This window comes from Ammodytes marinus (genome assembly GCF_949987685.1).
Source record: "Ammodytes marinus genome assembly, chromosome: 18".
Classification (NCBI taxonomy): Eukaryota; Metazoa; Chordata; class Actinopteri; order Uranoscopiformes; family Ammodytidae; genus Ammodytes; species Ammodytes marinus.
In genome coordinates, this window is record NC_137222.1 from 1,211,135 (window position 1) to 1,224,884 (window position 13,750).

Genomic DNA, 13,750 nt, shown 5'->3' on the forward strand with positions numbered 1-13,750 from the left:
CCACAACTGGAAAACACCGCGTTCGGGATCCTACAGAGCGCTTTAAATTCTACACATTTTAACATTGTTGTTTTTGTGAAGTCACGTGCGTGTGTAAGTGAGAGTCGCGCGCGTCTCTAAGGAGGAATAAACGAAATACTTGTTGAGAGGATGAGAAGATGTCTGGGGCTCCATCCTCCCAATAACATGGCCGCGGATCAGCTCGCCTTTTAGCCTGGTCGATATACCCACAGAAAGGTAAATATAACACCCTTTTCCCCCACCAAAATTACCACCACATTTTTTTCAATTTTTCATTCACATTTTTACACCATTAGGCTATACGTCCACAGTTTTCAGCAATATAGATATGCAATATGCTGGTGGGTGCAATAGGCTACGAAACATAGTCGTGTGTAACAATAAGTCTGCCGATTAACCCACACACAGGTAAATATAGCCTAAACACCACATTTCTTTATTTTATTTTTTATTTTTTTTATTTACATGTACACCTTAGTTTCCACCTATATAAAGCCATATTATGATGCCTGGTGCAATAGGCTACATCACAGAGTCGTGTGTGTAAAAAAATAAGTCTGGAGCGTTTGGGAGAAACCCACATACAGTTTAATATAGCCTAGAAAACCAAATTTTTTTTTTTTCTGACATAAGCTACATTTTTACACAACCGTATCCATGGTTTCCGCTAAAAACAAAAAAAGCCACAGGTAATATGCTTGTTATGTAATCGGATATTTTGCTGGTGCAGCACAACACGTAGTCGCGCGTAAAGTCTACTTGCTTTTTATATATAATAGGCTTTATTTATTCATATGGCTCTGTTTTATTACGCACAGTTTTTCATTAGGCTATAAAGCGTATTCCTGCCAAGCCCCCTTTTCCTCTGGAATGTTCGTCCCATACAAATCCGTGAAGCTTTTTTTTATTTAAGTTTAATTTTTTCAACCATTATTTTTCCAGATACAACATTATCAATTTATTCAAGCAACACAACTCCAAATATATAGTATCACACAAATATGGTTTTGCAAAATGATATACCCATCACCAGATTGTAACCACCACAACAAAATATATTCCACATTGAGTATAAAATGTTCGGCAAACTCCCCTCACTAATGTGACAGCAAATAACATGTTTTGAATTACATAGGAAAGGAACAAATAAACAGAAAAAATAAAAGGTAAATACAAATCCACACTTAAAAACATATACTAGGTTGTGTATTGGTGAGAGCATGCGGTCCTTCTCTGCGTGTCATTCCCCTCTCTGCCCCATTTCATCTCTGTCTCTCCACACTATCAATAAAAGCTTTGAAAATGCAAATAATAATCATCCCCAAGTCGTTATTACTATGTTTCCCAGAACCAAAAGAACACACTTTATATAAAGAACAAATATCTTCTAAACTAATAAACCAGCAAATACAAACTGAATCAATGATGTAAGAGTCTGCCGCCACTGAGGAGGATGGGTTTTAACCATGGATAGTGGCATCTGGGCTGACCTCAGTTATCCCAACTGCATCCAAACGGGCATTGATGTGACCTGTACCTCCGAGGCAAAGTGAGGGACAACAGGCGGCTATAGCTGTCACTCAAGAGACCGCGCCCCCTAATTATTAATACATTTTAACCTCCAATAAAATAAAAACTATAGCCTGCTAAAAAAAATTCACCCCCCTCAATGTTGACATGGAGATATGAACTAAACATACTGACTAGAACGGTTTTTTTAGGTTAGTAAATAGGTTTAATAAGACTGTGAAAACTAATCTAACAAGTTAGTAAACAAAAAATTGCTCACTTTTGGGTACCACCTCGTAGTGGCCACTCGGTGAATAAAATTTTAGGTCACTTTGCGCATTGGATGCTGGTGCAACTCGCTGTGGTTGGGGCTTGGTACTTTTAACGCATTTTACAGAAAAAATTAAACTTCATCTCATAAGGCTTTCTGAACCATTGGTGTTTTCCCTCTCTGTCCATGGCTCCAGCGAGGCCACAGCTGTTTGTTTCAGTCGCTTCGTCGCTGATCCTGAACCAGAAACCCAGGGTGCAGGTGTAGCGCAGTCCCAGCCAGACGTAGGGAGTGCCGGCCTCTTGGGCTTTCTCTTGGACGTACAGCTGCTCCCCGGGGCTAGTGATGGAGACCAGGTCATAGTAGTTGTCTCTGCAGTAATCTAAGGCTTCCCCCCAGGACATGTTCTGCTTGATCAGGATCACTTTGTCTAGTAGTGGAAGAAAATTGAGACAAACACAGAATAGGAATCATACCAGCAACTTTCATCTGTCAGTTAAAGCTGGGGTATGTGATTTCTGATTGGTCAAAATTAACATGAGCTGTACACTTTGACTAATCAGAGCGAGCGAAAAAAAAAAAAAAAAAAAAAGATTCTCTGTTCTTATTGGCTGTTGGGACTGTCCATTCACTTTGGCACGACATTGTTGGTGTAGAGCGTGTCAGGCATGGACCATAGGGGAGGGACCAAAGAGAACGAGTGGAGTATGAGGTATTTGGATTCGAATCTCTATCCCAACTGCTATTTTCTCCCCAAATCCTCCACCCCAGCTTTAATAGTTGAAAACATTGAGCTCCGATCAAATCAAATCCATTTTATTTGTACCAAAGCTTTTTATGCTCAAGAGTAGCTCAACGTGCCCAACATAGGTTAAAAACAACAACAGAAAAAGAAAAATAGCAAATAAAATCAAGAGAAGACATTTTAAAGAACCCCTCCCCCCCCCCCCCCCCCACACACACACACAGACATGCACAGATACATACACAGAGACATACACAGAGACATACATATACAGTATATATGGATATGGTTTTGGACACTCATGAAAGATGAAACAATGCTGTCTGTGTGTGTGTGTGTGTGTGTGTGTGTGCGTGCGTGCGTGCGTGCGTGCGTGCGTGCGTGCGAGCGTGTGTGTGTGTGTGTGTGTGTGTGTTTCTTCCTATGGAGAGAAAACAGTTGAGATAGATAGAACTTTGCATAACTCACCCTCATAGCAGACGAAGGGTTTTTCACTGGCACAGTCGGCAGAGGCCCATTTTCCAGAGTTCTTTAACACGGTGGCACACTTCTTTTGGCTCTGTCCAGCAGGGATCACCCCATATCCAGGTCCCCCCAGCTCCCAGTTTCTGAAAGAAGAATTACTGCCAGCTGCCCACGTCCAGGTTTCTCTGAAGTTCAGGCCGATCCACGTACTTGTAGCCAGGGTTAAATGCTGGGCTTCCTTTAAAGGTTCAGTAAGTGGAATGGTCAGTTTAGCTAACTTCCTGTCAGTTACTGCAGTTAGCAGTCCCCTCGCTCGTCCCTACGTCACCACATTAATGCAGCGAGTTATCTATCATCATCTCAGATCCATAAGTGTGATAAAACATGATAAAAAACATCGACACAGACATTGGGAAGGATTTTTACCTGCTCCGCCATTGTAGGCGCATAAACATTCACCCATCTGTCGCTCTGCACGTGCACCGGCAGTGAGACGGGTGCCGGTTTGTAGTGTTCTCTCCTCTGATTGGTTATCAGTAGTGGGATCCCCGAAAAGTTTATTTGCCAATTACATGCAGAGCGAGTGACTGAGAGATCGGCTTTATGAAACGCGCACACTTTATAAGTGATCACTGTATGAATAAAGAGCGATTTAACACTTATATTAACATAAATAAAGTCATACCACTGTATAAAACTGGGAACAAGCATCACTTCACCAACTACAGATCTGTCTCTCTACTTCCACAATTCTCCAAAATATTAGAAAAAATCTTCAACAATAGACTGGACACATTCTTAGAAAAGCACAAATTAATTAATGACAGTCAATATGGATTCAGAACCAACAGATCAACATCACTTGCATTAATAGAGTCAGTTGAAGAAATTACAAATGCCATTGAACAGAAAAAATATGCAGTAGGAGTATTTATTGATATCAGAAAAGCTTTCGACACAATCAATCATAACATTTTATTCAATAAACTGGAAAGATATGGAATAAGGGGGATAGTATTGGAGTGGATAAAAAGCTATTTGAGCAAAAGGAAGCAGTTCGTGAAGTTGGGCAACTGTTCGTCGTCATGTTTGGACATTTCTTGTGGCGTACCCCAGGGCTCAGTGCTGGGTCCGAAACTGTTTATCCTGTATATTAATGATATCTGTAATGTTTCCAATGTCTTGAGGTTGGTTCTATTTGCTGATGACACTAATATTTTCTGTTCTGGGGAGAATTTAAAACAACTAGAAGAAATCATCAATAGGGAAATGAGCAAAATAAAAACATGGTTTGATAAAAACAAACTATCATTAAACTTAAGCAAAACAAAAATAATGTTATTTGGTAACTATAGAATGAACACGCAAATAAATATCAATATAAATGGAGTTGAAATTGAAAGAGTTTACGAAAATAAATTTCTTGGGGTTATAATAGATGATAGATTCAGTTGGAAATCACACATTACACACGTACAATCAAAACTATCAAGAAGCATTTATGTATTAAACAAAGTAAAACAGGTTCTAGATCAAAAATCACTCCGTATTCTCTACTGTTCACTAGTCTTACCATACCTCAGTTACTGTACAGAAGTCTGGGGCAACACGTACAAAACGTCATTACATTCACTTACTATTCTCCAAAAAAAAGCTATCCGCATTATTCACAATGTGAGATATCTGGATCATACTAACCCATTATTCATACGGTCAAAATTATTAAAATTCACAGATCTGGTGGAATTTAAAACTGCACAGATAATGTTTAAGGCTAAAATCAACATATTACCCTTAAACATACAAAAATTATTCAGTGATCGTGAGGGGGGCTATAATTTAAGGGGAAAATTTAATTTCAAAGTGAACAGCGTCCGTACGACCAGGAAAACGTTTTGCATTTCAATATGTGGGGTGAGACTATGGAACAGTTTGAGTGGGGAGATCAAGGAATGTCCAAACATTAACCAGTTTAAAATAAAATACAAAGAATTGATTTTCACAAGGTACAGGGATGAAGATTAACATAGTGTATATGTTTACATGTATGTATATTTGTATATATTTATTTTTATTTATTTTATTTAACTTTTATTTATCCTCGAGAGACCAATTGAGGGGTGACCCTCATTTACAATTGCGTCGAGTTCAAACAAATTCAAAGGAAAAACAACAATACATAAACAATATTCAATGCAAATACATCAAATACACAACAACAGGTGAAGAGAAAAACAATTGAAACATTTACACAGTGGTGAAGAGTGGCAGCAATTAAAATGAAATGGGTGAAAGTACAATATAGCCTAATTAAAACAGTTACAGGTAGAGTTTGGCAGATTTAAGATAGTTTGTTTAAATTGGTTAAAGGATATGAAGTTATTTAGTTTAATTTGTTGCTGTAAGTTGTTCCAGGAGTCAGGGGCACTGAAGCTAAAAGCTGTCTTTCCCAGCTCAGACCGGGCTTGTGGGACATAAAGCATAAGCATGTCAGTGGAGCGGGTCTGATAAAGCCCATCTGAAATTTGCAGCATTTCTGTTAAATAACGAGGAAGCTTCCCGGACAAGGCTTTGTAAATAAAAATGTGCCAGTGTGCGTCGCGTCTCTCTTTAAGGGAGGAACACCCAACCTTTTCATATAAAAGACAATGGTGTGTGTCATAAGCATCTCCTGTAATGAACCTTAAAGCAGAGTGAAAAACAGAGTCCAGGAGTTTAAGACATGAATGTGATGCATGCCGGTAAACCACATCACCGTAATCAAGGACAGACATGAAAACTGCCTCAATAATCCTTTTCCTACTAAATAAAGGGAAGGTGGTTTTGTTCCTATAAAAATAGCCAATTTTTTGTCGTAGTCGACAAACAAGATTTTTTATATGAAAATTAAAAGTGAGTTTATCATCTAACCAGATGCCGAGATATTTGTACTCTGTGACTCTTTCAATTAAAAATCCATTATTTGTAAAAATATTAAAATCATTCAAATTTGTAGTTCTTGCTCTGGAGAAACACATATATTTGGTTTTGTCTGTATTTAGAACAAGCCTGAGGTCCACTAGACAGTCCTGCAGGGTGTTAAAAGAGCTTTGTAGGTTCTGAATAGATTGGTGCACCGAATCGGAAATGCAATACAGTACTGTGTCGTCAGCGTATAGATGGGCGTGACAGTTTTTTAGCGATGAAACAATGTTATTTATATAAATTGTGAAAAGAACTGGACCTAAAATTGAGCCCTGTGGGACACCATTTGTAACAGTTAAAAACTCAGATTGGTATCTTCCGAGTTTAACTGACTGCTGTCTATCAGAGAGATAATCCCTAAACCAGCTACATGCAGAATGATCAAAGCCAATGGCATGCAGCCTCTGTAAAAGCAAATGGTGGTCAACAGTATCAAAGGCCTTTGAAAGATCAATAAAAAGTGCTGCACAGTGCTTTTTCTTGTCTAATGCTCTAACAATGTTGTCTACAACCAAAGTCACAGCAGAGACAGTACTGTGACCTGCCCTAAAACCAGATTGGTACGGGCTCAAAATGGAAGCACTAGTTAGAAATGTTTTTAATTGATTATTAATGAGTGATTCTAGAATTTTTGCCAGGCATGGGAGTTTGGAAATTGGCCTGTAGTTATTAAGATTATTTTTGTCACCACCTTTATGTAAAGGAATTACGTGAGCTTTTTTCCAAATTTTAGGAACTATTCCAGAGGAGATGGAAAGATTAAAAATATGGGTTATTTGTTTTGATATTATATGTGTCGAAAGCTTGATTGAAAACGGGTCCAAATTGTCCTCTCCCATGTACTTCTTGGGGTTGATGGCGAGGAGCGCATCTACAACAACACTTGTGGGAAGAAGATCAAGGCTGAAAATAGGAGTTTGAGAGACAGGCGGTACGTTACTACTGGTGGTAGAAGGTGTACATCCTCCATTCTGAAAGAGTTGACCAGCAGCTATAAAATGTTTATTAAAAGCTAAGCCAATCTCTTTTTGATCATTGAGAGTGTGATCAATTAATTTGATCTGAGTGGGAACTGTGCTAGAATTGTTTTTATTATAGTTCACAGCTTTCCAAAATAGTGCAGGGTTAGAGTAGCAGTCGGAGATTAATTCAAGGTAATATTCGGATTTGGCTTTCCTGACCATGGCTGTGCACTTATTCCTAAATTGTCTAAAAATAGTCCAATTTGAATTATCTCCAGAGCGTCTAGCTAGAGACCATGCTTTATTTCTTTCGGAAAATAAATCAGAAAGTTCACTTGTAAACCAGGGGTTTGATCTACTTTTTACTCTATGCTTTTTAAGGGGCGCATGCTTGTTTATAATTGAGGTGAAAGTATTGATGAAATAGTCTAAGGCTAACTCAACATCCGAAATTTCCGTAGTGAGTTGAATGTCACTATGACGGAGATCACTTAAAAAGGCTTGCTCATTAAAACCTTTAAAATTACGCTTAATTATGATTTTAGGTTGAGATCTTTTTAAATGAATACTTCTGATACAGGCCACTGGGCAGTGATCACTAATCCCAAGATCAAAAACACCAGCTGAGACTATTTTATTTATTTTATTTGATAGGATTAAATCGATTAAAGTTGATTTTGCTGGGTTTTTTAGATTGGGTCTTGTGGGCTCAGTTATTAATTGTGTAAGATTAACGTTGCTACAGATTTCTTTGAAAGGTTCAGAGGCACCAGAAAGCCAATCAACGTTAAAATCACCCATCACAATTACCTCTCTATTTACATAACTGGAGAGCATATGTGTTAGATCGTTTAAGGAGCTAGTTACAGCTGAAGGGGGCCTATACACACCAATTACAACAAAAGAATCATTTGACGATAAAGATAATTCTAGCGCGATGAATTCAAAGCAATTTGGAACAGAGACAGCATGTAAAAGTGTTACAGAATAACAGGATTTAACATAGACAGCCACTCCCCCACCCCTTGCGTTTCTGTCTATTCTGAATAAGTTATAATCATTAATTGCCACAATAGAGTCATCTGTACTCTTCTTTAACCAGGATTCAGTCAGAATCAAAACATCTGGGTCTGCCTGGGACACTAAAATCTTTACGTGGTACCGTGGTTGACGGTATTTATATAATATTGAATGTTTAATCAGATATTATTATTATTATAAGATTACTTGACAATATTATTAGATAAATACGACGATATTATTAGATAAATATGCAATTGGTAACACATTGTATCATATTGAAAACTAATATATATTAATATGTATTATTATTTTTGAAATATTATTATATCACTAATAAGGAAGCCAATAGTCATTATAGATATATAAATCAGGGAGAAGGGGTGAGATTAAATAAGTTTTCTTCTTCTCACCCCTTTTCGAACAGGTAAAGCAAGTGTGAGACAGTTTATTTTCATTTGTGGTTTTCATTGTGTGTAAATATTACTTTATTGTAACTGTCCACTTGTTTAATTTATTTTATTGTTTATTATTGCTTTTTTGTCTTTTATTGTTTACTTGTTCGAAATAAAAACATTTTCAATTCAATTCAATTCAATTTAAATAAATCGCTTACTTCACCTTTAACTGACTGTGTCCACTGATGAGGTCGGTGTGATGCTCCCTGCAGTATTTCTGAGCCTTGAACCAGTTCATTGGTGTGGTAATCAATTGAAATCTAGAAGGTCCTGGATATTTTGCTGTGGAGTAAACCAAAACAAACTTCCATCACCCTACGTATCTTGAAGTAGAGGTAAAAATTAGACTTTTCTCACCGAGAGCAGCACAAAAATAGCCTGGAAATCCAGACCCATATCTATAACGATAGAGGGTCTGGCCACGATCAATAGACCTCCCCAAAATGAAGGGGCGGCTCCTACGCGGGCATTTCAAATGCCACTGCACCCAATTGGATAGCACTCCGACTAATCAGAGCAATGAACAACGTGGCGTATTAAGCCCCGTTCGTTTAGCCAACAGCGGGATTAACTGTTAAATTAAACTTTTGGCGTTGTCGGTCGGCCAAACAGAACATTCCTCTTACTTGCTAATGAAAGATTTGAGTGCCGTCTTCCAAATCATAAAGGGTTTAGGCTAAAGCCGTCTCAAACTCAAACAACATATCCGCAGCTATCTTTGATGTTTACTATAACGGCTTCGACGGCGCACTGTCGTCATCCAGTTACGTCCGCCCCAGAGCACCATACAAAGGGCTCTGGCCCGCCCATATTACAAAGAACGATTTGATTGGTAGCTCAGGACTTGACATATTTAATGAGCTTCAATAGAGAGTGTCCAGACCAACAGGCGCAGCACATTTAATTAGCCAGCGCCTAGTGGCAGGTCTGGATTTCCAGGCTACAGAAAAAGCAGTATTAGCTAAACATTCTTACCATTGTAGCAGATAAATGGGCGAGTTACATCACATGGGATGTTAGCCCATTGTTTATCGGTTCGTATCGTCACACAGTTCTCGATACCTAGATTATTGGGTTCTTCAGGGTGCCACTGACTCTCATCATCTGCATCGTACTCCTCCCCTGGCAGGGACCAGTGCCACAAGGGCTTGGAGCAAAAAGGGCGTTAGTGACATTTCAGAATTTTACAGGAGAGCAAAAACAAACTTTTTATTGATAGTACTTTTTTTTTTTAAACAACCACATATGGAGCAATCTCTTCTTTAATAGAGATTAGGCTTCAAGGAATTCATATTTAAAAAATAAAATAAAAATATGATTATATTAATTGAAATACAATTAAAAATTAAATGTTTATTTTGGTGTCCATATTTTCTCCAGCATATGTAGGTATATCAAATTCTCCAAACATATTTGATAACTCTTTTTCTGTAGTATAAATGTTGGTCTTATCTCTAACCCCTCCATATTGCAGCTCTTTTAGCCTATTTTTAACGCACTTACGCCTTTTGTGCACAAAGCTCAACTGAAGGTTTTCACTTACGCCTTTATGTTTTCAGCCTTTATTTCAAAAAGTAAAATGTTTAGTGACGTTATTCTTTTACCATTTGATAGAACTTATCAAGACCTTTAAAATGATATATAAAGGGGGCGCCCTTAGCACAGTTGGTAGGGCATCCCCCCCATGGGCCTCGGCCAGCAGCGGACCCGGGTTCGATTCCAGCCCGCGGTCGTTCTTTGCATGTCACTCCCCTCTCTGCCCCATTTCAACTCTGTCTCTACACTATCAATAAAGCATAAAAATAATGCCACCAAAAAAAAATCTTTAAAAAATGATATATAAAAGTCATTTTCGTCAAAAATTTCACTTACGTTGTGCAGACCAATCCAGGCTTCTTCTTTATGCTCCGTAGCATAGAGTCCCTCTGTGTTGTTATACACTGTGGCCAGGTCTGTGTGATGTTCCTTACAATACTCTCGGGCATCAGTCCAGTTCTTGGGCCCTTCAACAAAGTGGTACTCGTAGAGTTGACATGTGACGAAAGAACACTGAGCTAAAAACCAGAGAAAATACTGTTTAGTGTTTAGGTCTGATATAGCATGAAAAAAAAAAACTACATTTTCCCATGTGTGACATCACACTAGTAAAAATGTAGGGTTAGGATTAACAGGACAGCTGGGCCAAGGGAAGACTGAGGGAAGAAAAACCTAATTAGTTTAGTTTAGTTTTATTTGTGCAAATAAACAAGATAAAAAAAAATGGCAAGAAGATGCGCATAGACATACATAAATGCACGGGTGGGACAAAAGAAACCCCGAAGGGCTTATGAAGGATGTCCACCTGACATTAAAATACAATAAAGAAATGAAGTAAAATTAAAAAAATAAAAGACAAACAAAAATAAAAGACAAACAAAAATTAAATTAAAGAGATAAAACTACAAAGTCATGTCACAAAAATGAAAATACATCTAAGTACATGTAAAAAAGCAATGTAAAGATGTAACTAACAAGCAAAAAGACATTATAACATACAATCAGTTTAACACATTATCGTAAGCTTTTAAAATTAGGTACATTTTAAGATGTTTTTTGAAAGTAACTAAAGATGAGTGTTTACGTAGAGCAGGGGTCCCCAAACTACGGCCCGCGGGCCAAATGCGGCCCGCGGCCCGCTTTTTATTGGCCCGCGGCCGATTTTAAAAAGATAATGTAATATTTTTTTTTTTTTTTTTTTTTTTTTTTTGCATTTCTTAGTTAACCCACTAGTGCAGGGGTGTCAAACACTGATTGATTGGCCCGTGGCACATTTTAAAAATATAATGTAATATGGCGCTTTTAAATAATTTAAATGCACTCATTATATTACAGACAAATATGTCCCATAAAAGAAAATGAGCAACAAGCCCAACCCAGAGGACCCTGCATAATATTTTATTTTAAATTAATATTATTATGGAAAATCCATGTGTCCTTCTCCAATAGCTTCTAATTCATCTGACACAGTGTCTCCATTTTTTTTTCATACAAAATTCTTCAGATTTAGCCTCTTAATTTCCCTCTCAAAGTGCACCAAATTCATGCATTTCGCTTTAAAAACTTAAAAAAATCTCCCGGGGGGGCATACCCCCGGACCCCCCTAGGAGGGTCGGGACCTCGGCTGGATACTATTTTCACCCTGCTGGACATTGGACGCAAAGGCAGAAAACACTGGGTGTATCATTGGCATATAAACAAGAGGGGGAATGTGTCTGTTTAATGTGCAAGGAAAGTGTTGCCGTGAAGAAGGATTACAATTTACGAAGACACTATGAAACTAAACATCTGAGCAGCTACATGTCCTGATAAATGTGTTATTTTTGCAAAGTGGCCCGGCCCTTCGTAGATTTTTCTGTATGTGGCCCTCAGTGAAAAAAGTTTGGGGACCCCTGACGTAGAGTAACAGGAAAACTGTTCCAAATGACTGGACCTCTATCCCTAATTGAAAACTGTCCAAGATTTGTTCTGTAAAACTGACGGTGAAGGAGATCTACAGATCTGGTCTGATGACTATGGATCTGTGACCTGGTTATAAAAAAACTGTTGAAAGAAGAAGGAAGTAAATTATTGAGAAACTGGAAAACAAAAGTGCCGATCTGAAGAGTATTCACATCATATATGCTTAACAACTTCAGACTTAGAAATAACGGAGCACTATGAGCGTCCCAACTGGAGTTGGTTACAGTTCTAACAAATTTTTTCTGTAACATAAAAATCGAATCTAGACTGGTTTTGTATGTGCTTGCCCATACTATATTGCCATAGGATATAAAGGAATAAATAAAATTCATTATATTATAATAGCTATTTTATTGGGGTGCTCCGGTGGCGGGTTCAAATCCGACCCGTGGACCTTTAATGCAGGTCATCCCTCCTCTCTCTCTCTGTCTCCCCATTTCAACTCTGTACTGTCTAATAAAGCTTAAAAATGCCAAAAAATTATATTAAAAAAAATAAAAATAAAAAAAATGTATAATGATAGAACGCCGGTTTCGTATGGGTGAAGTATTCCTTTAATATGAAGCTGTAGAAATGTTTTTTAACTTGGGAGCTGTGGTGCTGCCTAGAGCTGATAAGATGATCCACTTACCCATCAGAATGAGCAGAACCTGACTCCGCTGCATCTTGGCTCTGTCAGATGAAACTGAATTTAAGGCAAGGCAAGGCAAGTTTATTTCTATAGCACAATTCAGACACAAGGCCATTCAAAATGCTTTACAGGGGCATGAAATACATCAAACACATTAGAAAAGCGAATGAATAGAAATCAAACATTTACAGGTGAAAAGAGAAACAGAAAAGTCTTCAGACTTGATTTAAAGGAGCTGAGAGTTGCAGCAGACCTCAAGTTTTCTGGGAGTTTGTTCCAGATATGTGGAGCATAAAAACTGAAAGCTAGTGTTAGTGAAACAGAATACATATACAGCTCCGGAAAAAATGACGAGACCACTCCAAATATTCAGTGTCTCTCGTTTTACTCTTTATAGGCATATGTTTGAGTAGAATGAACATTTTGGTTTTATTCTATATAAACTACTGACAACAAGATCATTTTCAATAAGTTCTGTACAGATGAAGATTTAAAACAAAATCCAGACTGGTCTCTTCATTTTTTAGCTTTATATAGACGGTTGAATTAATAAAGTTAAATGATAAGTTAGTTAAAAAGCCATCTCAAATAATACAGGAGAGTTACAAACTTACATCTTGTGATTCCAGCTCTGCTCAAGTTGACGCTGCTCTGATGACTGCTCACAACTGTCTATTGACCCTGTTTATGTAACCTACAGGTTGCCACATTGACGTCAGCATTTGAATATTGAAATTAGGGATGAAATATTAGATTTTATTATCCCCAGGAAAATATCCGTACCTGACAAACAAGTCCATGTTCTTTAGCACGCCTTTTTTAAAGATTTTATTTTTTTATTTCTTTGTTTAGAAGGGACAGCGCACATTAAACACATGAAACAAGTAGCAAACAAACACAGATAAAAATGCATTAACATACAGCTCTGGGGAGACCAGTCTGTATTTTTCTAAAATCTTTATCTCTATATTACTTATTGAAAATTCTCTAAATGACAATATTTTTATTGTGAATTTGGTAGAAATGTTGTCAGTAGTTTTTATTATAAAATCGAAATGTTCATTCTACTCAAACATATTCCTATAAATAGTAAAACGAGAGACACTGAATATTTGGAGTGGTCTCTGCTGTATAAGATACATGAAAAAAAAGGGAAGAGTGTCAAAGTCTCAACTTTTGTTGAAGGCCAATGCAAAAAAAAAGTGA

At 37.6% G+C, this 13,750-nt stretch overlaps 1 protein-coding gene across 1 annotated transcript; it reads right to left on the reverse strand.

Annotated features, from left to right (window-relative positions):
• Nucleotides 1-1,617: 1,617 nt before the first annotated feature.
• On the reverse strand, nt 1,618-13,214 carry LOC307265294 (C-type mannose receptor 2-like). The gene is made up of 7 exons (XM_080046975.1): nt 13,159-13,214; nt 12,545-12,585; nt 10,288-10,469; nt 9,391-9,562; nt 8,579-8,697; nt 3,015-3,249; nt 1,618-2,231 (listed from the first exon to the last, which is right to left on the reverse strand). The coding sequence occupies exons 2-7, from the start codon at nt 12,576-12,578 to the stop codon at nt 1,912-1,914; spliced, it is 1,062 nt and encodes a 353-aa protein (XP_079903101.1). The 5' UTR covers nt 12,579-12,585; nt 13,159-13,214; the 3' UTR covers nt 1,618-1,911.
• Between the last annotated feature and the right edge of the window lie 536 nt (nt 13,215-13,750).

Excerpts from the sequence above, each read along its gene's own strand:
- LOC307265294 (XM_080046975.1), bottom strand. The coding sequence starts at position 12,578 with ATGCAGCGGAGTCAGGTTCTGCTCATTCTGATGG. Across the intron at positions 8,698-9,390 it reads CCCATTTATCTGCTACAATG|CAAAATATCCAGGACCTTCT; the intron begins GTAAGAATGTTT and ends TTTACTCCACAG. Across the intron at positions 3,250-8,578 it reads GTGGACACAGTCAGTTAAAG|GAAGCCCAGCATTTAACCCT; the intron begins GTGAAGTAAGCG and ends GAACCTTTAAAG.